Here is a 22,872-nt window from a genome sequence, read left to right on the forward strand (position 1 = left end):
ATATTAGCTGTTGGCAATATTTAGATTGACACAAATTTTCTATCGGTCTTTATAATATATTACATAGAATTATTAAAATTATAAACTAAAATAGTATCAGTATTATTAATAAGTGCTAGATTTTATAACATTTGTGTTATTTCTTTTTATATTAGCTGTTGGCAATATTTACTTAGATTGACACAAATTTTCTATCGGTCTTTATAATATATTACAAAGAATTATCAAAATTATAAACTAAAATAGTATCAGTATTACGAATAAGTGCTAGATTTTATAACATTTGTGTTATTTCTTTTTATATTAGCTGTTGGCAATATTTAGTTAGATTGACACAAATTTTCTATCGGTCTTTATAATATATTACACAGAATTATCAAAATTATAAATTAAAATAGTATCAGTATTACGAATAAGTGCTAGATTTAAAAAAATTTATAACATTACTATCAGTATTACGAATAAGTGCTATATTTGATAAACATGAGTGCTATTTCTCTTTCTATATTGGCTTTTGACAAAGTTTGATTAAATTGATATACATTTTTTTCAGCCTTTGTGGTACATTAAACAAAGGTATATAATACAATCTAAGTATTTTTCATGAGTGTTACGAATAATATAATATTTTATAATATGTGATAGCTTGATAATTTGTCTTGACCAAAGTTTTATCAATTGACTAAAATCCTTTGGGTTTCGGTATTACAAATCACAATGACTAAACACCTAAAAACTGCAATATGTGCAAAAAAAAAGTTAGATTGACTAATTGATCGTGACAAAGTGATTTATCAAAAACATTACGACACCATTGTTTCGGTCCAGCATATTCGATTCCGAATATTCCGCACGTAAATTCGCAAGTTAGCCGAAATGTAATAAATGAAAGTGGTTATGCATAATCGCACGGCTGGCGCAATTCGTCGACGGCTTATACGAATTCGCTTTTTAAGAGAAGCGCCCGGCCTGTCGAAAGCGTTCACTCTCGTAGGTTGAACGAGAAATTGACCGACCCCATTCGAGGTCGACGCGTCGAGAGATTCTAGAGATGCAATTTGCCAGCGCCGTTAGACAATTACGTGAATAATAACAAAATAAAATAAGAGTGAAAACACAATTGAACAATTTTTTCCTAACTAACTAATTAACTAATTAATTAATTAATTAACATTATTAATGCATACGTGAATGCCTCGATATATTTTAGTTTTCGTTTTTAGAAAGCTTTTTCTATCAGTGTTACGAAAAAGTGTTAAATTTTATAACGTGGGTGTTATTTCTCTTTATACATTACTTATTGACTAAATTTAGTTAGTTTGACACAAATTTTCCTTCAGTCTTTATGATACATTAAAGAAAGAATTATCAGGAGTATAAACTAAAATGAAAAAGAAAGGATATGATATAGTATAATCTACACTTTTTCTATGACTGTTACGAATAAGTGTTAGATTTTATAATGTTTTTGTTATTTATCTTTCTATAAGATATATTAAACATAATTACGTAGATTATAAACGAAAATAGAAGAATAAACATATTGAATAGTAAAATCTAAACTGTTTCCATAAGTGTTACGTATAAGTGTTAGATTTTATAACGTGTATGTTATTTCTCTTTTTATATTAGCTGTTGGCAAAATTTAGTTAGATTGACACAAATTTTCCTCCGGTCTTTATGATACATTAAACAGAATTATCAGGAGTATAAACTAAAATAGAAAAAAAGGATATTATATACTATAATCTAAGCTTTTTTTATCTGTGTTACGAAGAAGTGTTAAATTTTATAACGTGGGTGTTATTTCTCTTTATACATTAGTTATTGACTAAATTTAGTTAGATTGACACAAATTTTCCTTCAGTCTTTATGATACATTAAAGAAAGAATTATCAGGAGTATAAACTAAAATGAAAAAGAAAGGATATGATATAGTATAATCTACACTTTTTCTATGAGTGTTACGAATAAGTGTTAGATTTTATAATGTTTATGTTATTTCCCTTTCTATATGATATATTAAACATAATTATTGAGATTATAAACTAAAAAAAAACATATGATATTGTATAATCGAAACTTTTTCCATAAGTGTTACGCATAAGTGTTAGATTTTATAACGTGTATGTTATTTCTCTTTCTTCATTAGTTATTGGAAAATTTAGTAAAATTGACACAAATATTACTTCGGTCTTTATGATATATTAAACAAAACTATCAAGATTATAAACTAAAATAGAAAAAAAGGATATTATATACTATAATCTAAGCTTTTTCTCTCAGTGGTACGAAGAAGTGTTAAATTTTATAACGTGGGTGTTATTTCTCTTTATACATTAGTTATTGACTAAATTTAGTTAGATTGACACAAATTTTCCTTCAGTCTTTATGATACATTAAAGAAAGAATTATCAGGAATATAAACTAAAATGAAAAAGAAAGGATATGATATAGTATAATCTACACTTTTTCTATGAGTGTTACGAATAAGTGTTAGATTTTATAATGTTTTTGTTATTTATCTTTCTATAAGATATATTAAACATAATTACTTAGATTATAAACTAAAATAGAAAAATAAACATATTGAATAGTAAAATCTAAACTGTTTCCATAAGTGTTACGTATAAGTGTTAGATTTTATAACGTGTATGTTATTTCTCTTTTTATATTAGTTGTTGGCAAAATTTAGTTAGATTGACACAAACTTTCCTCCGGTCTTTATGATATATTAAACGGAATCATCAGGAGTATAAACTAAAATAGAAAAAAAAGGATATTATATACTATAATCTAAGCTTTTTCTATCAGTGTTACGAAGAAGTGTTAAATTTTATAACGTGGGTGTTATTTCTCTTTATACATTAGTTATTGACTAAATTTAGTTAGATTGACACAAATTTTCCTTCAGTCTTTATAATACATTAAAGAAAGAATTATCAGGAGTATAAACTAAAATGAAAAAGAAAGGATATGATATAGTATAATCTAAGCTTTTTCAATGAGTGTTACGAATAAGTGTTAGATTTTATAATGTTTATGTTATTTCTGCTTCTATATGATATATTAAACATAATTACTGAGATTATAAACTAAAATAGAAAAAAATATTTGATATAGTATATTTTAAACTTTTCCATAAGTGTTAGATTTTATAACGTGTATGTTATTTTTCTTTCTTCATTAGTTATTGGAAAATTTAGTTAGATTGACACAAATTTTCCTTCAGTCTTTATGATACATTAAAGAAAGAATTATCAGGAGTATAAACTAAAGTGAAAAAGAAAGGATATGATATAGTATAATCTACACTTTTTCTATGAGTGTTACGAATAACTGTTAGATTTTATAATGTTTTTGTTATTTATCTTTCTATAAGATATATTAAACATAATTACGTAGATTATAAACGAAAATAGAAGAATAAACATATTGAATAGTAAAATCTAAACTGTTTCCATAAGTGTTACGTATAAGTGTTAGATTTTATAACGTGTATGTTATTTCTCTTTTTATATTAGCTGTTGGCAAAATTTAGTTAGATTGACACAAATTTTCCTCCGGTCTTTATGATATATTAAACAGAATTATCAGGAGTATAAACTAAAATAGAAAAAAAGGATATTATATACTATAATCTAAGCTTGTTCCATCAGTGTTACGAAGAAGTGTGAAATTTTATAACGTGGGTGTTATTTCTCTTTATACGTTAGTTATTGACTAAATTTAGTTAGATTGACACAAATTTTCCTTCAGTCTTTACGATACATTAAAGAAAGGATTATCAGGAGTATAAACTAAAATAGAAAAAAAGGATATTATATACTATAATCTAAGCTTGTTCCATCAGTGTTACGAAGAAGTGTGAAATTTTATAACGTGGGTGTTATTTCTCTTTATACGTTAGTTATTGACTAAATTTAGTTAGATTGACACAAATTTTCCTTCAGTCTTTACGATACATTAAAGAAAGGATTATCAGGAGTATAAACTAAAATGAAAAAGAAAGGATATGATATAGTGTAATCTAAGCTTATTCCATGAGTGTTACGAATATGTGTTAGATTTTATAAAGTTTATGTTATTTCTGTTTCTATATGATATATTAGACATAATTACTGAGATTATAAACTAAAATAGAAAAAAATATTTGATATAGTATATTTTAAACTTTTCCATAAGTGTTACGCATAAGTGTTAGATTTTATAATGTGTATCTTATTTCTCTTTCTCCATTAGATATTGGAAAATTTAGTTAGATTGACACCAATTTTTCTCTGGTCTTTATGATACATTAAACAGAATTATCAGGTGTATAAACTAAAATAGAAAAAAAGGATATTATATACTATAATTTAAGCTTTTTCTATCAGTGTTACGAAGAAGTGCTAAATTTTATAACGTGGGTGTTATTTCTCTTTATATATTAGTTATTGACTAAATTTAGTTAGATTGACACAAATTTTCCTTCAGTCTTTATGATACATTAAAGAAAGAATTATCAGGAGTATAAACTAAAGTGAAAAAGAAAGGATATGATATAGTATAATCTACACTTTTTCTATGAGTGTTACGAATAACTGTTAGATTTTATAATGTTTTTGTTATTTATCTTTCTATAAGATATATTAAACATAATTACGTAGATTATAAACGAAAATAGAAGAATAAACATATTGAATAGTAAAATCTAAACTGTTTCCATAAGTGTTACGTATAAGTGTTAGATTTTATAACGTGTATGTTATTTCTCTTTTTATATTAGCTGTTGGCAAAATTTAGTTAGATTGACACAAATTTTCCTCCGGTCTTTATGATATATTAAACAGAATTATCAGGAGTATAAACTAAAATAGAAAAAAAGGATATTATATACTATAATCTAAGCTTGTTCCATCAGTGTTACCAAGAAGTGTGAAATTTTATAACGTGGGTGTTATTTCTCTTTATACGTTAGTTATTGACTAAATTTAGTTAGATTGACACAAATTTTCCTTCAGTCTTTACGATACATTAAAGAAAGGATTATCAGGAGTATAAACTAAAATGAAAAAGAAAGGATATGATATAGTGTAATCTAAGCTTATTCCATGAGTGTTACGAATATGTGTTAGATTTTATAAAGTTTATGTTATTTCTGTTTCTATATGATATATTAGACATAATTACTGAGATTATAAACTAAAATAGAAAAAAATATTTGATATAGTATATTTTAAACTTTTCCATAAGTGTTACGCATAAGTGTTAGATTTTATAATGTGTATCTTATTTCTCTTTCTCCATTAGATATTGGAAAATTTAGTTAGATTGACACCAATTTTTCTCTGGTCTTTATGATACATTAAACAGAATTATCAGGTGTATAAACTAAAATAGAAAAAAAGGATATTATATACTATAATTTAAGCTTTTTCTATCAGTGTTACGAAGAAGTGCTAAATTTTATAACGTGGGTGTTATTTCTCTTTATATATTAGTTATTGACTAAATTTAGTTAGATTGACACAAATTTTCCTTCAGTCTTTATGATACATTAAAGAAAGAATTATCAGGAGTATAAACTAAAGTGAAAAAGAAAGGATATGATATAGTATAATCTACACTTTTTCTATGAGTGTTACGAATAACTGTTAGATTTTATAATGTTTTTGTTATTTATCTTTCTATAAGATATATTAAACATAATTACGTAGATTATAAACGAAAATAGAAGAATAAACATATTGAATAGTAAAATCTAAACTGTTTCCATAAGTGTTACGTATAAGTGTTAGATTTTATAACGTGTATGTTATTTCTCTTTTTATATTAGCTGTTGGCAAAATTTAGTTAGATTGACACAAATTTTCCTCCGGTCTTTATGATATATTAAACAGAATTATCAGGAGTATAAACTAAAATAGAAAAAAAGGATATTATATACTATAATCTAAGCTTGTTCCATCAGTGTTACGAAGAAGTGTGAAATTTTATAACGTGGGTGTTATTTCTCTTTATACGTTAGTTATTGACTAAATTTAGTTAGATTGACACAAATTTTCCTTCAGTCTTTACGATACATTAAAGAAAGGATTATCAGGAGTATAAACTAAAATGAAAAAGAAAGGATATGATATAGTGTAATCTAAGCTTATTCCATGAGTGTTACGAATATGTGTTAGATTTTATAAAGTTTATGTTATTTCTGTTTCTATATGATATATTAGACATAATTACTGAGATTATAAACTAAAATAGAAAAAAATATTTGATATAGTATATTTTAAACTTTTCCATAAGTGTTAGATTTTATAATGTGTATGTTATTTCTCTTTCTCCATTAGTTATTGGAAAATTTAGTTAGATTGAGACCAATTTTTCTCTGGTCTTTATGATACATTAAACAGAATTATCAGGTGTATAAACTAAAATAGAAAAAAAGGATATTATATTCTATAATTTAAGCTTTTTCTATCAGTGTTACGAAGAAGTGCTAAATTTTATAACGTGGGTGTTATTTCTCTTTATATATTAGTTATTGACTAAATTTAGTTAGATTGACACAAATTTTCCTTCAGTCTTTATGATACATTAAAGAAAGAATTATCAGGAGTATAAACTAAAGTGAAAAAGAAAGGATATGATATGGTATAATCTACACTTTTTCTATGAGTGTTACGAATAACTGTTAGATTTTATAATGTTTTTGTTATTTATCTTTCTATAAGATATATTAAACATAATTACGTAGATTATAAACGAAAATAGAAGAATAAACATATTGAATAGTAAAATCTAAACTGTTTCCATAAGTGTTACGTATAAGTGTTAGATTTTATAACGTGTATGTTATTTCTCTTTTTATATTAGCTGTTGGCAAAATTTAGTTAGATTGACACAAATTTTCCTCCGGTCTTTATGATATATTAAACAGAATTATCAGGAGTATAAACTAAAATAGAAAAAAAGGATATTATATACTATAATCTAAGCTTGTTCCATCAGTGTTACGAAGAAGTGTGAAATTTTATAACGTGGGTGTTATTTCTCTTTATACGTTAGTTATTGACTAAATTTAGTTAGATTGACACAAATTTTCCTTCAGTCTTTACGATACATTAAAGAAAGGATTATCAGGAGTATAAACTAAAATGAAAAAGAAAGGATATGATATAGTATAATCTAAGCTTATTCCATGAGTGTTACGAATATGTGTTAGATTTTATAATGTTTATGTTATTTCTGTTTCTATATGATATATTAAACATAATTACTGAGATTATAAACTAAAATAGAAAAAAATATTTGATATAGTATATTTTAAACTTTTCCATAAGTGTTACGCATAAGTGTTAGATTTTATAATGTGTATGTTATTTCTCTTTCTCCATTAGTTATTGGAAAATTTAGTTAGATTGACACCAATTTTTCTCTGGTCTTTATGATACATTAAACAGAATTATCAGGTGTATAAACTAAAATAGAAAAAAAGGATATTATATTCTATAATTTAAGCTTTTTCTATCAGTGTTACGAAGAAGTGCTAAATTTTATAACGTGGGTGTTATTTCTCTTTATATATTAGTTATTGACTAAATTTAGTTAGATTGACACAAATTTTCCTTCAGTCTTTATGATACATTAAAGAAAGAATTATCAGGAGTATAAACTAAAATGAAAAAGAAAGGATATGATATAGTATAATTTAAGCTTATTCCATGAGTGTTACGAATATGTGTTAGATTTTATAATGTTTATGTTATTTCTGTTTCTATATGATATATTAAACATAATTACTGAGATTATAAACTAAAATAGAAAAAAATATATGATATAGTATAATTTAAACTTTTCCATAAGTGTTACGCATAAGTGTTAGATTTTATAACATGTATGTTATTTTTCTTTCTTCATTAGTTATTGGAAAATTTAGTTAGATTGACAAAAATTTTCCTCCGGTCTTTATGATATATTGAACAGAATTATCAGGAGTATAAACAAAAATAGAAAAAAAAGGATATACTATAATCTAAGCTTTTTCTATCAGTGTTGCGAAGAAGTGTTAAATTTTATAACGTGGGTGTTATTTCTCTTTATACATTAGTTATTGACTAAATTTAGTTAGAGTGACACAAATTTTCCTTCAGTCTTTATGATACATTCTAGATGCAATTTGCCAGCGCGTTAGACAATTACGTGAATAATAACAAAATAAAATAAGAGTGAAAACACAATTGAACAATTTTTTCCTAACAAACTAATTAATTAATTAATTAATTAATTAACATTATTAATGCATAAGTGAATGCCTCGATATATTTTGGTTTTCGTTTTTAGAAATCGGGGCTGAAACTTTTTAATTGGCCGTTACGATAGGTTTTCTTGAAATAAATAAAACAAGCTTACAACATGCGGCAAGACGGGATCGGGTGTTAACATGAAATCCGTTTTTATGAAAGTGAATCGTGCTGTTTGATTAAATATTTTTTAAAAGAATTTACATCATAAACGGTTATGTTTATCTTGGTTGCGGTAGTAGAAGGTGAAAGTGGTGTTGCACACAATTATGTGGTATATGTAATACATTCGAAGAACTAAGAGGTTTTTAAAATTCAGTGGAAAATTTGTTAGTTGCTTTTATTATGTGAACAAAAAAAAATGGTCACGTAATAGGGAATATTGCGATGAGATTAATTTATCTTAATTAACTTGCTAATTACTGAAAATTTGGTCGTAAAAATTTTATTGCATATTTTTATTTATTTTTAATTATTATTATTAATTAACATTATATTCATTAGTTGATTTTAGTTTCAAAAATGATAAAATATTAATTACATACATGGCACAGATTGTATGACGTATGTGGTATGATTCCCTTTGATTTAATTCTTCAAACTACCTTCAGTTCATGTTTTTTAATCTTTAAAAAGAATTTACCAACACTTCTTCCCAAAATGTCCCAAATATCTGTGTCAATGTCTGCATTAAATAGTTGAAAATTTGGGTACAAAAAACACAAAACTCTACAATAAAGTCAAATTATAATTACTATAAAAATTAATATCTTTTTCAGTTTTCCTTTTGAAGAATAACTTAGGTGAATCATCCAGTATTACTACTATTATATTGATTTATACAGGGTGTTTCAGAAGTTGAAGTATTAATTTTAAGAAGTGATTTTAAAGATTATTTAGAGTTTTTTAAACCCCACAATGCCTTATTTATTTTTTTAGAGACATTTTTGTATAACATTTTTAGAAATAATTGTTTTCTGTAAAATTTCGAAAAAAAAAAAAATAATATTTTGTTTCTTTACCTTCATAATATTTATTATAATTTCAACATTATACGTACCGGTGTCCAACTCAAGTATTACAGTTCGTATTGTTCCTATAATTATGACCACTACTGTACGTATAAATAGAATATAGTCTCACTTTCTAATTGATATTAGGCAAATAATAATGATTCTATTATTTTACTGATACACATTTAAACTACAAATTTGAATACGTTAATTTACTAATTTACTCAAAATATAAGAAAATATTTAAAATTCATTTTGGTGTTAATGTTATAGTTTCATAATAATAAAAAAGTATCACGAATACTTTCACTCATTTCTATTGTAAGACTTCTAATGTATAATTAGTGAATTGACCTACTCATAGTTCATCTCTTCAAAAATTCGTGATAATTTCACTTGTACCACAATTGGGTCAAGTTCAGTAATTCGAGATGGTAAGTTCAATGAAAAAGAAAAGAAAGAAATGGTTACTGTCTGTTAAATTAAATTAATTATAGTCGAATATTGGATTATTAATAATTTCATAGAAATAGGAAAAAAAACAATTAAGATAATAAAACATAAAAAAACTAATTAATTGTTATTACATTTATTCTGAATAAATTAAATAATATGATAAATTATTATATTTGAGATATATTGTTATTATTATTTCTTGTACGTGTTATATGTTACTAAATATATTTATTTTGAAAAAGAAAACATAAATTGAGGTTTAGACTTTGACATTAAATAAAATTTAAATTGACAAGACTTGTCGAAATTCATGAAGCAAATTTAGAAATTGTGGAATGAGGCACTACAGATAACTTACATTAGAAAATACACAAAAAGTTGAAACTTACGAGTAAGAGTTTAGAGATTCATTTAATTTTCGTTAATATAATAATTATTTAACCTAGACTAATTGTTTTAGAAAATCACACAAAATAAAAAAAGAAAACATGGGCAAATTCGAAGAAAGCTACATTATGGACTCGACCCCAAAGTCTTCCAAAGCGATCCTGAACAACAACTACGTCTTCAGCAACAAGGACGTCACGCTGAACAACATCTCGGACTTCTACAATGACACGAAAATCTTCATAACTGGCGCCACTGGATTTGTAGGGAAGGCTCTTGTAGAAAAATTGCTGAGGACATGCACCGGATTGGATTCGATTTATTTGTTGATGAGACCGAAGAGGGGAATGGCTGTCGAACAAAGATTGAAGGAATTGTTTAAAAATCCTGTGAGTATTTTATATCTGTTTAAGTACACATACATATCTTGAAAATAAGCTAAATTTACCTTTGGTTTTATGTGAAACAATTCTCTTCGTTGTCCAACATGTCTTGGTAGAGATTGAATGATGTATGTGATATGTTTCTCTTTGATTTAATTCTTAGAACTACATTCTGGTCATGTTTTACAATCTTTAAAACGAATTTATCAACACTTCTTTTCAAAATGTTCCAAATATCTGTGTCAATGTCTGCATTAAATAGTTGAAAACTTGGTTAGGAAATAACTCAAGACTCTATAGTCAATTGTAGATAAAATTGACTTCTTCTTGACTCTCATAACCTCTCAAACAACTGAGCTTCTATGTCAATCCATGTTTCACCTTTATCTTTGTTAGTATAACTTCTCAGCAGCCAGATGTGGTTTTGTTTGGTGGTGTCCAAGTGACCTTATAATGAGACAATTTCAAGTGAACCTTGTTGCCTTATTCACTGTTGTTTGTTGGAAATCTTCTTCTATAGACTATATATCTTAGACATTGATCATAAACATTGAACTAAATTCAAATTTAATTTTATGAGGAACAAAATTCTCTTCGTTGCCCAACATGTCTTGGGATAGATTGTATTATGTGTGTGGTAGGTTTTTCTTTGATTTAATTCTTCAAACTACCTTCAGGTCATATTTTACAATCTTTAAAACGAATTTATCAACACTTCTTCCCAAAATGTCCCAAATATCTGTGTCAATGTCTGCATTAAATAGTTGAAAATTTGGGTAGGAAATAACTCAAGACTCTACAATAAATTGTAGATAAAATTGACTCCTCCTTGACTCTCATAACCTCTCAAACAACTGAGCTTCTATGTCAATCCATGTTTCACCTTTATCTTTGTTAGTATAACTACTCAGCAGCGAGATGTGGTTTTGTTTGGTGGAGTCCAAGTGACCTTATAATGAGACAAATTTAAGTGAACCTTGTAGCCTTATTCACTGTTGTTTGTTGGAAATCTTCTTCTATAAGCCATATATCTTAGACATTGATCATAAACATTGAACTAAATTCAACTTTAATTTTATGAGGAACAAAATTCTCGTCGTTGCCCAACATGTCTTGGGATAGATTGTATGATGTATATGGTACGTTTTTCTTTAATTTAATGCTACAAACTACCTTCAGGTCATGTTTTACAATTTTTAAAACGAATTTATCAACACTTCTTCCCAAAATGTTCCAAATATCTGTGTCAATGTCTGCATTAAATAGTTGAAAATTTGGGTAGGAAATAACTCAAGACTCTACAATAAATTGTAGACAAAATTGACTCCTCCTTGACTCTCACAACCTCTCAAACAACTGAGCTTCTATGTCAATCCATGTTTCACCTCTATCTTTGTTAGTATAACTACTCTGCAGTCAGATGTGGTTTTGTTTGGTGGAGTCCAAGTGACCTTATAATGAGACAATTTCAAGTGAACCTTGTTGCCTTATTCACTGTTGTTTGTTGGAAATCTTCTTCTATAGACCATATATCTTAGACATTGATCATAAACATTGAACTAAATTCAAATTTAATTTTATGAGGAACAAAATTCTCTTCGTTGCCCAACATCTCTTGGGATAGATTGTATGATGTATGTGGTAGGTTTTTCTTTGATTTAATTCTTCAAACTACCTTCAGGTCATATTTTACAATCTTTAAAACGAATTTATCAACACTTCTTCCCAAAATGTCCCAAATATCTGTGTCAATGTCTGCATTAAATAGTTGAAGATTTTGGTAGGAAATAACTCAAGACTCTACAATAAATTGTAGACAAAATTCACTCCTCCTTGACTCTCACAACCTCTCAAACAACTGAGCTTCTATTTCAATCCATGTTTCACCTTTATCTTTGTTAGTATAACTACTCAGCAGCCAGATGTGGTTTTGTTTGGTGGAGCCCAAGTGACCTTATAATGAGACAATTTCAAGTGAACCTTGTAGCCTTATTCACTGTTGTTTGTTGGAAATCTTCTTCTATAAGCCATGTATCTTAGACATTGATCAGAAACATTGAACTAAATTCAACTTTAATTTTATGAGGAACAAAATTCTCATCGTTGCCCAACATGTCTTGGGATAGATTGTATGATGCATGTGGTAGGTTTTTCTTTGATTTAATTCTTCAAATTACCTTCAGGTCATGTTTTACAATCTTTAAAACGAATTTATCAACACTTCTTCCCAAAATGTTCCAAATATCTGTGTCAATGTCTGCATTAAATAGTTGAAAATTTGGGTAGGAAATAACTCAAGACTCTACAATAAATTGTAGACAAAATTGACTCCTCCTTGACTCTCACAACCTCTCAAACAACTGAGCTTCTATGTCAATCCATGTTTCACCTCTATCTTTGTTAGTATAACTACTCTGCAGTCAGATGTGGTTTTGTTTGGTGGAGTCCAAGTGACCTTATAATGAGACAATTTCAAGTGAACCTTGTTGCCTTATTCACTGTTGTTTGTTGGAAATCTTCTTCTATAGACCATATATCTTAGACATTGATCATAAACATTGAACTAAATTCAAATTTAATTTTATGAGGAACAAAATTCTCTTCGTTGCCCAACATGTCTTGGGATAGATTGTATGATGTATGTGGTAGGTTTTTCTTTGATTTAATTCTTCAAACTACCTTCAGGTCATATTTTACAATCTTTAAAACGAATTTATCAACACTTCTTCCCAAAATGTCCCAAATATCTGTGTCAATGTCTGCATTAAATAGTTGAAGATTTTGGTAGGAAATAACTCAAGACTCTACAATAAATTGTAGACAAAATTGACTCCTCCTTGACTCTCACAACCTCTCAAACAACTGAGCTTCTATTTCAATCCATGTTTCACCTTTATCTTTGTTAGTATAACTACTCAGCAGCCAGATGTGGTTTTGTTTGGTGGAGCCCAAGTGACCTTATAATGAGACAATTTCAAGTGAACCTTGTAGCCTTATTCACTGTTGTTTGTTGGAAATCTTCTTCTATAAGCCATATATCTTAGACATTGATCAGAAACATTGAACTAAATTCAACTTTAATTTTATGAGGAACAAAATTCTCATCGTTGCCCAACATGTCTTGGGATAGATTGTATGATGCATGTGGTAGGTTTTTCTTTGATTTAATTCTTCAAATTACCTTCAGGTCATGTTTTACAATCTTTAAAACGAATTTATCAACACTTCTTCCCAAAATGTTCCAAATATCTGTGTCAATGTCTGCATTAAATAGTTGAAAATTTGGGTAGGAAATAACTCAAGACTCTACAATAAATTGTAGACAAAAAGTGACCTTATAATGAGACAAATTTAAGTGAACCTTGTAGCCTTATTCACTGTTGTTTGTTGGAAATCTTCTTCTATAAACCATACATCTTAGACATTGATCATAAACATTGAACTAAATTCAAATTTAATTTTATGAGGAACAAAATTCTCTTCGTTGCCCAACATGTCTTGGGATAGATTGTATGATGTATGTGGTAGGTTTTTCTTTGATTTAATTCTTCAAACTACCTTCAGGTCATATTTTACAATCTTTAAAACGAATTTATCAACACTTCTTCCCAAAATGTCCCAAATATCTGTGCCAATGTCTGCATTAAATAGTTGAAAATTTGGGTAGAAATAACTCAAGACTCTACAATAAATTGTAGACAAAATTGACTCCTCCTTGACTCTCACAACCTCTCAAACAACTGAGCTTCTATTTCAATCCATGTTTCACCTTTATCTTTGTTAGTATAACTACTCAGCAGCCAGATGTGGTTTTGTTTGGTGGAGCCCAAGTGACCTTATAATGAGACAATTTCAAGTGAACCTTGTAGCCTTATTCACTGTTGTTTGTTGGAAATCTTCTTCTATAGATCATATATCTTAGACATTGATCATAAACATTGAACTAAATTCAAATTTAATTTTATGTGGAACAAAATTCTCATCGTTGCCCAACATGTCTTGGGATAGATTGTATGATGCATGTGGTAGGTTTTTCTTTGATTTAATTCTTCAAATTACCTTCAGGTCATGTTTTACAATCTTTAAAACGAATTTATCAACACTTCTTCCCAAAATGTTCCAAATATCTGTGTCAATGTCTGCATTAAATAGTTGAAAATTTGGGTAGGAAATAACTCAAGACTCTACAATAAATTGTAGACAAAATTGACTCCTCCTTGACTCTCACAACCTCTCAAACAACTGAGCTTCTATGTCAATCCATGTTTCACCTCTATCTTTGTTAGTATAACTACTCTGCAGTCAGATGTGGTTTTGTTTGGTGGAGTCCAAGTGACCTTATAATGAGACAATTTCAAGTGAACCTTGTTGCCTTATTCACTGTTGTTTGTTGGAAATCTTCTTCTATAGACCATATATCTTAGACATTGATCATAAACATTGAACTAAATTCAAATTTAATTTTATGAGGAACAAAATTCTCTTCGTTGCCCAACATGTCTTGGGATAGATTGTATGATGTATGTGGTAGGTTTTTCTTTGATTTAATTCTTCAAACTACCTTCAGGTCATATTTTACAATCTTTAAAACGAATTTATCAACACTTCTTCCCAAAATGTCCCAAATATCTGTGTCAATGTCTGCATTAAATAGTTGAAGATTTTGGTAGGAAATAACTCAAGACTCTACAATAAATTGTAGACAAAATTGACTCCTCCTTGACTCTCACAACCTCTCAAACAACTGAGCTTCTATTTCAATCCATGTTTCACCTTTATCTTTGTTAGTATAACTACTCAGCAGCCAGATGTGGTTTTGTTTGGTGGAGCCCAAGTGACCTTATAATGAGACAATTTCAAGTGAACCTTGTAGCCTTATTCACTGTTGTTTGTTGGAAATCTTCTTCTATAAGCCATATATCTTAGACATTGATCAGAAACATTGAACTAAATTCAACTTTAATTTTATGAGGAACAAAATTCTCATCGTTGCCCAACATGTCTTGGGATAGATTGTATGATGCATGTGGTAGGTTTTTCTTTGATTTAATTCTTCAAATTACCTTCAGGTCATGTTTTACAATCTTTAAAACGAATTTATCAACACTTCTTCCCAAAATGTTCCAAATATCTGTGCCAATGTCTGCATTAAATAGTTGAAAATTTGGGTAGGAAATAACTTAAGACTCTACAATAAATTGTAGACAAAATTGACTCCTCCTTGACTCTCACAACCTCTCAAACAACTGAGCTTCTATGTCAATCCATGTTTCACCTTTATCTTTGTTAGTATAACTACTCAGCAGCCAGATGTGGTTTTGTTTGGTGGAGACCAAGTGACCTTATAATGAGACAATTTCAAGTGAACCTTGTTGCCTTATTCACTGTTGTTTGTTGGAAATCTTCTTCTATAGACCATATATCTTAGACATTGATCATAAGCATTGAACTAAATTCAACTTTAATTTTATGGGGAACAAAATTCTCTTCGTTATCCAACATGTCTTGGGATAGATTGTATGATGTATGTGGTAGGTTTTTCTTTGATTTAATGCTACAAACTACCTTCAGGTCATGTTTTACAATTTTTAAAACGAATTTATCAACACTTCTTCCCAAAATGTCCCAAATATCTCTGTGTCAATGTCTGCATTAAATAGTTGAAGATTTTGGTAGGAAATAACTCAAGACTCTACAATAAATTGTAGACAAAATTGACTCCTCCTTGACTCTCACAACCTCTCAAACAACTGAGCTTCTATTTCAATCCATGTTTCACCTTTATCTTTGTTAGTATAACTACTCAGCAGCCAGATGTGGTTTTGTTTGGTGGAGCCCAAGTGACCTTATAATGAGACAATTTCAAGTGAACCTTGTAGCCTTATTCACTGTTGTTTGTTGGAAATCTTCTTCTATAAGCCATATATCTTAGACATTGATCAGAAACATTGAACTAAATTCAACTTTAATTTTATGAGGAACAAAATTCTCATCGTTGCCCAACATGTCTTGGGATAGATTGTATGATGCATGTGGTAGGTTTTTCTTTGATTTAATTCTTCAAATTACCTTCAGGTCATGTTTTACAATCTTTAAAACGAATTTATCAACACTTCTTCCCAAAATGTTCCAAATATCTGTGCCAATGTCTGCATTAAATAGTTGAAAATTTGGGTAGGAAATAACTTAAGACTCTACAATAAATTGTAGACAAAATTGACTCCTCCTTGACTCTCACAACCTCTCAAACAACTGAGCTTCTATGTCAATCCATGTTTCACCTTTATCTTTGTTAGTATAACTACTCAGCAGCCAGATGTGGTTTTGTTTGGTGGAGACCAAGTGACCTTATAATGAGACAATTTCAAGTGAACCTTGTTGCCTTATTCACTGTTGTTTGTTGGAAATCTTCTTCTATAGACCATATATCTTAGACATTGATCATAAGCATTGAACTAAATTCAACTTTAATTTTATGGGGAACAAAATTCTCTTCGTTATCCAACATGTCTTGGGATAGATTGTATGATGTATGTGGTAGGTTTTTCTTTGATTTAATGCTACAAACTACCTTCAGGTCATGTTTTACAATTTTTAAAACGAATTTATCAACACTTCTTCCCAAAATGTCCCAAATATCTCTGTGTCAATGTCTGCATTAAATAGTTGAAAATTTGGGTAGGAAATAACTCAAGACTCTACAATAAATTGTAGATAAAATTGACTCCTCCTTGACTCTCACAACCTCTCAAACAACTGAGCTTCTATGTCAATCCATGTTTCACCTTTATCTTTGTTAGTATAACTACTCAGCAGCGAGATGTGGTTTTGTTTGGTGGAGACCAAGTGACCTTATAATGAGACAATTTCAAGTGAACCTTGTTGCCTTATTCACTGTTGTTTGTTGGAAATCTTCTTCTATAGACCATATATCTTAGACATTGATCATAAGCATTGAACTAAATTCAACTTTAATTTTATGGGGAACAAAATTCTCTTCGTTATCCAACATGTCTTGGGATAGATTGTATGATGTATGTGGTAGGTTTTTCTTTGATTTAATGCTACAAACTACCTTCAGGTCATGTTTTACAATTTTTAAAACGAATTTATCAACACTTCTTCCCAAAATGTCCCAAATATCTCTGTGTCAATGTCTGCATTAAATAGTTGAAAATTTGGGTAGGAAATAACTCAAGACTCTACAATAAATTGTAGACAAAAAGTGACCTTTTAATGAGACAAATTTAAGTGAACCTTGTAGCCTTATTCACTGTTGTTTGTTGGAAATCTTCTTCTATAAACCATACATCTTAGACATTGATCATAAACATTGAACTAAATTCAAATTTAATTTTATGAGGAACAAAATTCTCTTCGTTGCCCAACATGTCTTGGGATAGATTGTATGATGTATGTGGTAGGTTTTTCTTTGATTTAATTCTTCAAACTACCTTCAGGTCATATTTTACAATCTTTAAAACGAATTTATCAACACTTCTTCCCAAAATGTCCCAAATATCTGTGCCAATGTCTGCATTAAATAGTTGAAAATTTGGGTAGAAATAACTCAAGACTCTACAATAAATTGTAGACAAAATTGACTCCTCCTTGACTCTCACAACCTCTCAAACAACTGAGCTTCTATTTCAATCCATGTTTCACCTTTATCTTTGTTAGTATAACTACTCAGCAGCCAGATGTGGTTTTGTTTGGTGGAGCCCAAGTGACCTTATAATGAGACAATTTCAAGTGAACCTTGTAGCCTTATTCACTGTTGTTTGTTGGAAATCTTCTTCTATAGATCATATATCTTAGACATTGATCATAAACATTGAACTAAATTCAAATTTAATTTTATGTGGAACAAAATTCTCATCGTTGCCCAACATGTCTTGGGATAGATTGTATGATGCATGTGGTAGGTTTTTCTTTGATTTAATTCTTCAAATTACCTTCAGGTCATGTTTTACAATCTTTAAAACGAATTTATCAACACTTCTTCCCAAAATGTTCCAAATATCTGTGTCAATGTCTGCATTAAATAGTTGAAAATTTGGGTAGGAAATAACTCAAGACTCTACAATAAATTGTAGACAAAATTGACTCCTCCTTGACTCTCACAACCTCTCAAACAACTGAGCTTCTATGTCAATCCATGTTTCACCTCTATCTTTGTTAGTATAACTACTCTGCAGTCAGATGTGGTTTTGTTTGGTGGAGTCCAAGTGACCTTATAATGAGACAATTTCAAGTGAACCTTGTTGCCTTATTCACTGTTGTTTGTTGGAAATCTTCTTCTATAGACCATATATCTTAGACATTGATCATAAACATTGAACTAAATTCAAATTTAATTTTATGAGGAACAAAATTCTCTTCGTTGCCCAACATGTCTTGGGATAGATTGTATGATGTATGTGGTAGGTTTTTCTTTGATTTAATTCTTCAAACTACCTTCAGGTCATATTTTACAATCTTTAAAACGAATTTATCAACACTTCTTCCCAAAATGTCCCAAATATCTGTGTCAATGTCTGCATTAAATAGTTGAAGATTTTGGTAGGAAATAACTCAAGACTCTACAATAAATTGTAGACAAAATTGACTCCTCCTTGACTCTCACAACCTCTCAAACAACTGAGCTTCTATTTCAATCCATGTTTCACCTTTATCTTTGTTAGTATAACTACTCAGCAGCCAGATGTGGTTTTGTTTGGTGGAGCCCAAGTGACCTTATAATGAGACAATTTCAAGTGAACCTTGTAGCCTTATTCACTGTTGTTTGTTGGAAATCTTCTTCTATAAGCCATATATCTTAGACATTGATCAGAAACATTGAACTAAATTCAACTTTAATTTTATGAGGAACAAAATTCTCATCGTTGCCCAACATGTCTTGGGATAGATTGTATGATGCATGTGGTAGGTTTTTCTTTGATTTAATTCTTCAAATTACCTTCAGGTCATGTTTTACAATCTTTAAAACGAATTTATCAACACTTCTTCCCAAAATGTTCCAAATATCTGTGCCAATGTCTGCATTAAATAGTTGAAAATTTGGGTAGGAAATAACTTAAGACTCTACAATAAATTGTAGACAAAATTGACTCCTCCTTGACTCTCACAACCTCTCAAACAACTGAGCTTCTATGTCAATCCATGTTTCACCTTTATCTTTGTTAGTATAACTACTCAGCAGCCAGATGTGGTTTTGTTTGGTGGAGACCAAGTGACCTTATAATGAGACAATTTCAAGTGAACCTTGTTGCCTTATTCACTGTTGTTTGTTGGAAATCTTCTTCTATAGACCATATATCTTAGACATTGATCATAAGCATTGAACTAAATTCAACTTTAATTTTATGGGGAACAAAATTCTCTTCGTTATCCAACATGTCTTGGGATAGATTGTATGATGTATGTGGTAGGTTTTTCTTTGATTTAATGCTACAAACTACCTTCAGGTCATGTTTTACAATTTTTAAAACGAATTTATCAACACTTCTTCCCAAAATGTCCCAAATATCTCTGTGTCAATGTCTGCATTAAATAGTTGAAAATTTGGGTAGGAAATAACTCAAGACTCTACAATAAATTGTAGATAAAATTGACTCCTCCTTGACTCTCACAACCTCTCAAACAACTGAGCTTCTATGTCAATCCATGTTTCACCTTTATCTTTGTTAGTATAACTACTCAGCAGCGAGATGTGGTTTTGTTTGGTGGAGTCCAAGTGACCTTATAATGAGACAAATTTAAGTGAACCTTGTAGCCTTATTCACTGTTGTTTGTTGGAAATCTTCTTCTATAAACCATACATCTTAGACATTGATCATAAACATTGAACTAAATTCAAATTTAATTTTATGAGGAACAAAATTCTCTTCGTTGCCCAACATGTCTTGGGATAGATTATATGATGTATGTGGTAGGTTTTTCTTTGATTTAATTCTTCAAACTACCTTCAGGTCATGTTTTACAATTTTTAAAACGAATTTATCAACACTTCTTCCCAAAATGTCCCAAATATCTGTGCCAATGTCTGCATTAAATAGTTGAAAATTTGGGTAGAAATAACTCAAGACTCTACAATAAATTGTAGACAAAATTGACTCCTCCTTGACTCTCACAACCTCTCAAACAACTGAGCTTCTATGTCAATCCATGTTTCACCTTTATCTTTGTTAGTATAACTACTCAGCAACCAGATGTGGTTTTGTTTGGTGGAGTCCTAGTGACCTAATAATGAGACAATTTCAAGTGAACATTGTTGCCTTATTCACTGTTGTTTGTTGGAAATCTTCTTCTATAGATCATATATCTTAGACATTGATCATAAACATTGAACTAAATTCAAATTTAATTTTATGTGGAACAAAATTCTCTTCGTTGCCCAACATGTCTTGGGATAGATTTGTATGATGTATGTTATAGGTTTTTCTTTGATTTAATTCTTCAAACTACCTTCAGGTCATGTTTTACAATCTTTAAAATAAATTTATCAACACTTCTTCCCAAAATGTCCTAAATATCTGTGTCAAAGTCTGCATTAAAAAGTTGAAATTTTGGATAGGAAAGAACACAAGACTACAATGAATTGTAGATAAGGCAGATTCTTCGTAGCCTCTCATAACCACTCAAACAACTGAGCTTCTATCTGGTGGAGTGACAATTTCAAGTAAATCTTGTTCCCATAACTCTTAAATCTTTGGATTCTTTCCTTACAAAAGTTTAAACTGTTAAAAATGCCATGAAAACAACCATAGACGTAATTTGACCCAATCAATTTAATTTCAGGTATTCAATAGAATTAGAGAAAAGGATCCATACGTGTTTGACAAAGTGAAAATAATCTCAGGGGATGTTTCCACCAAGAATTTAGGAATAAGCGATATAGATAGGAAATTCATAATCGATAACGTGAATATCGTCTTTCATTCTGCTGCAACAGTAAAGTAAGATATCAATTTCAATTTAATTTCTTTCTATAATCACCAATTGTTTGTCATAGGTTCAATGAAGATTTAAAGTGCGCCGTAACTTTAAACACGTTAGGAACCAAGAGAGTAGTTGAATTATGCAAAGAAGTCAAAAATTTGAAGGCAAGTATCATCGGATGTCTTTAAAAAAATGGATAAATACGTTTCAATTGTAGAGTTTCGTACATATATCGACGGCGTTCAGTAATTCCGACAAAGAAACCATCGAGGAGATTGTGTACGATCCACCTTATGATCCGGATGCTATTATGAGTTGTGTGGACGTGCTTCCTGATTCAGCCATCGAGCAGCTGTCCAAGCAGATTTTGGTAAGTTTAAGAGTTATCATATGTTAATGTGGCACCATCTTCAACATTTGTGGTTTCAGGGAAAGCATCCAAACACTTATACATTGACCAAAGCAATGGCAGAGCATGTGGTGTCGGAGAACTCCTCCATTATACCCACCTGCGTCGTGCGACCATCCATAAGTAAGCATCACTCAAAGTCAGTTACTACTTATTAATAAATAATTGTGATTGCAGTAACCTCAGCTTGGAAAGAACCATATCCTGGTTGGGTTGATAATATAAGCGGCATTACTGGCATTTTAATGGAATGTGGAAGAGGCACCATCAAATCAATTATATGTGATGAAAAGTGTAAAATGGACCTGATTCCTGTTGATATTGTAGTCAACACGATTATCACAGCGGCATGGCATACAGCAGCATACAGGTAAATGGTTCCTCCATGATTAAAAGTTAACACTTAACAACTGGTAATTTTGTAGGTCAAACACCATGAGAGTCTACAACTGCACCAGTAGTAATATGAATCCCATTACTTGGAAATACTTTGGAGAGTTAACCCACAAATATTCAGTGGAGTATCCAAGTAAATACGTGACATGGTACCCGAGTTTTACATACAGAACTAATCGATTCATGCATTATCTTTGTGCAACCATGTTCGTCACTCTTCCAGCTATTCTATTAGATTGTTTCTTGTTTTGCACCAGACAGAAACCTATGTAAGTAAAATATTAGATTAGGTTATAATCAGCAATTTCGTGTCAATATTGAATATTAACAAAAATAAATGAGTGTCACATCAAGAAATATACTATTTAACATTTTGAAGCTTTCTTTGAGTTTCCAACTTTGTTATAAAGAAGCAGAACATCTCTTCTGTTGATCATTGGAGTTTGTCTTTGAGTAGTTTTTCATGAACTTGATCAACTTGTGACTAGTAGGCATTTACATTGGTAATTTGACCTCTTGAAAGATGGTCAATATGTGTAATTCCACGTGCAGTCCATCATAAACTCATTATAATCTTTCTTGAGTAAAGATTTGCTTTAAATACT

The 22,872-nt window shown here is 29.5% G+C and overlaps 1 protein-coding gene across 2 annotated transcripts in view; it reads left to right on the forward strand.

The window, feature by feature from the left end:
- Positions 1-22,872, forward strand: part of LOC109606432 (putative fatty acyl-CoA reductase CG5065) — a 34,887-nt gene that overhangs the window by 9,303 nt on the left and 2,712 nt on the right. The window contains exons 1-8 of one of the 2 annotated variants that reach the window (XM_020022988.2): positions 10,012-10,142; positions 10,212-10,527; positions 21,322-21,479; positions 21,536-21,626; positions 21,680-21,832; positions 21,892-21,994; positions 22,049-22,241; positions 22,297-22,536. In XM_020022988.2, coding sequence (XP_019878547.1) covers positions 10,240-10,527; positions 21,322-21,479; positions 21,536-21,626; positions 21,680-21,832; positions 21,892-21,994; positions 22,049-22,241; positions 22,297-22,536 — 1,226 coding nt within the window. In that variant the 5' untranslated portion in view covers positions 10,012-10,142; positions 10,212-10,239. Of the gene's footprint in view, positions 1-10,011; positions 10,143-10,211; positions 10,528-21,321; positions 21,480-21,535; positions 21,627-21,679; positions 21,833-21,891; positions 21,995-22,048; positions 22,242-22,296; positions 22,537-22,872 lie in introns of those variants that run through there. The other variant, XM_049968855.1, reaches the window with a different exon arrangement.

The sequence above is a fragment of the Aethina tumida genome, chromosome 6 (assembly GCF_024364675.1).
Source record: "Aethina tumida isolate Nest 87 chromosome 6, icAetTumi1.1, whole genome shotgun sequence".
NCBI classification, from domain to species: Eukaryota; Metazoa; Arthropoda; class Insecta; order Coleoptera; family Nitidulidae; genus Aethina; species Aethina tumida.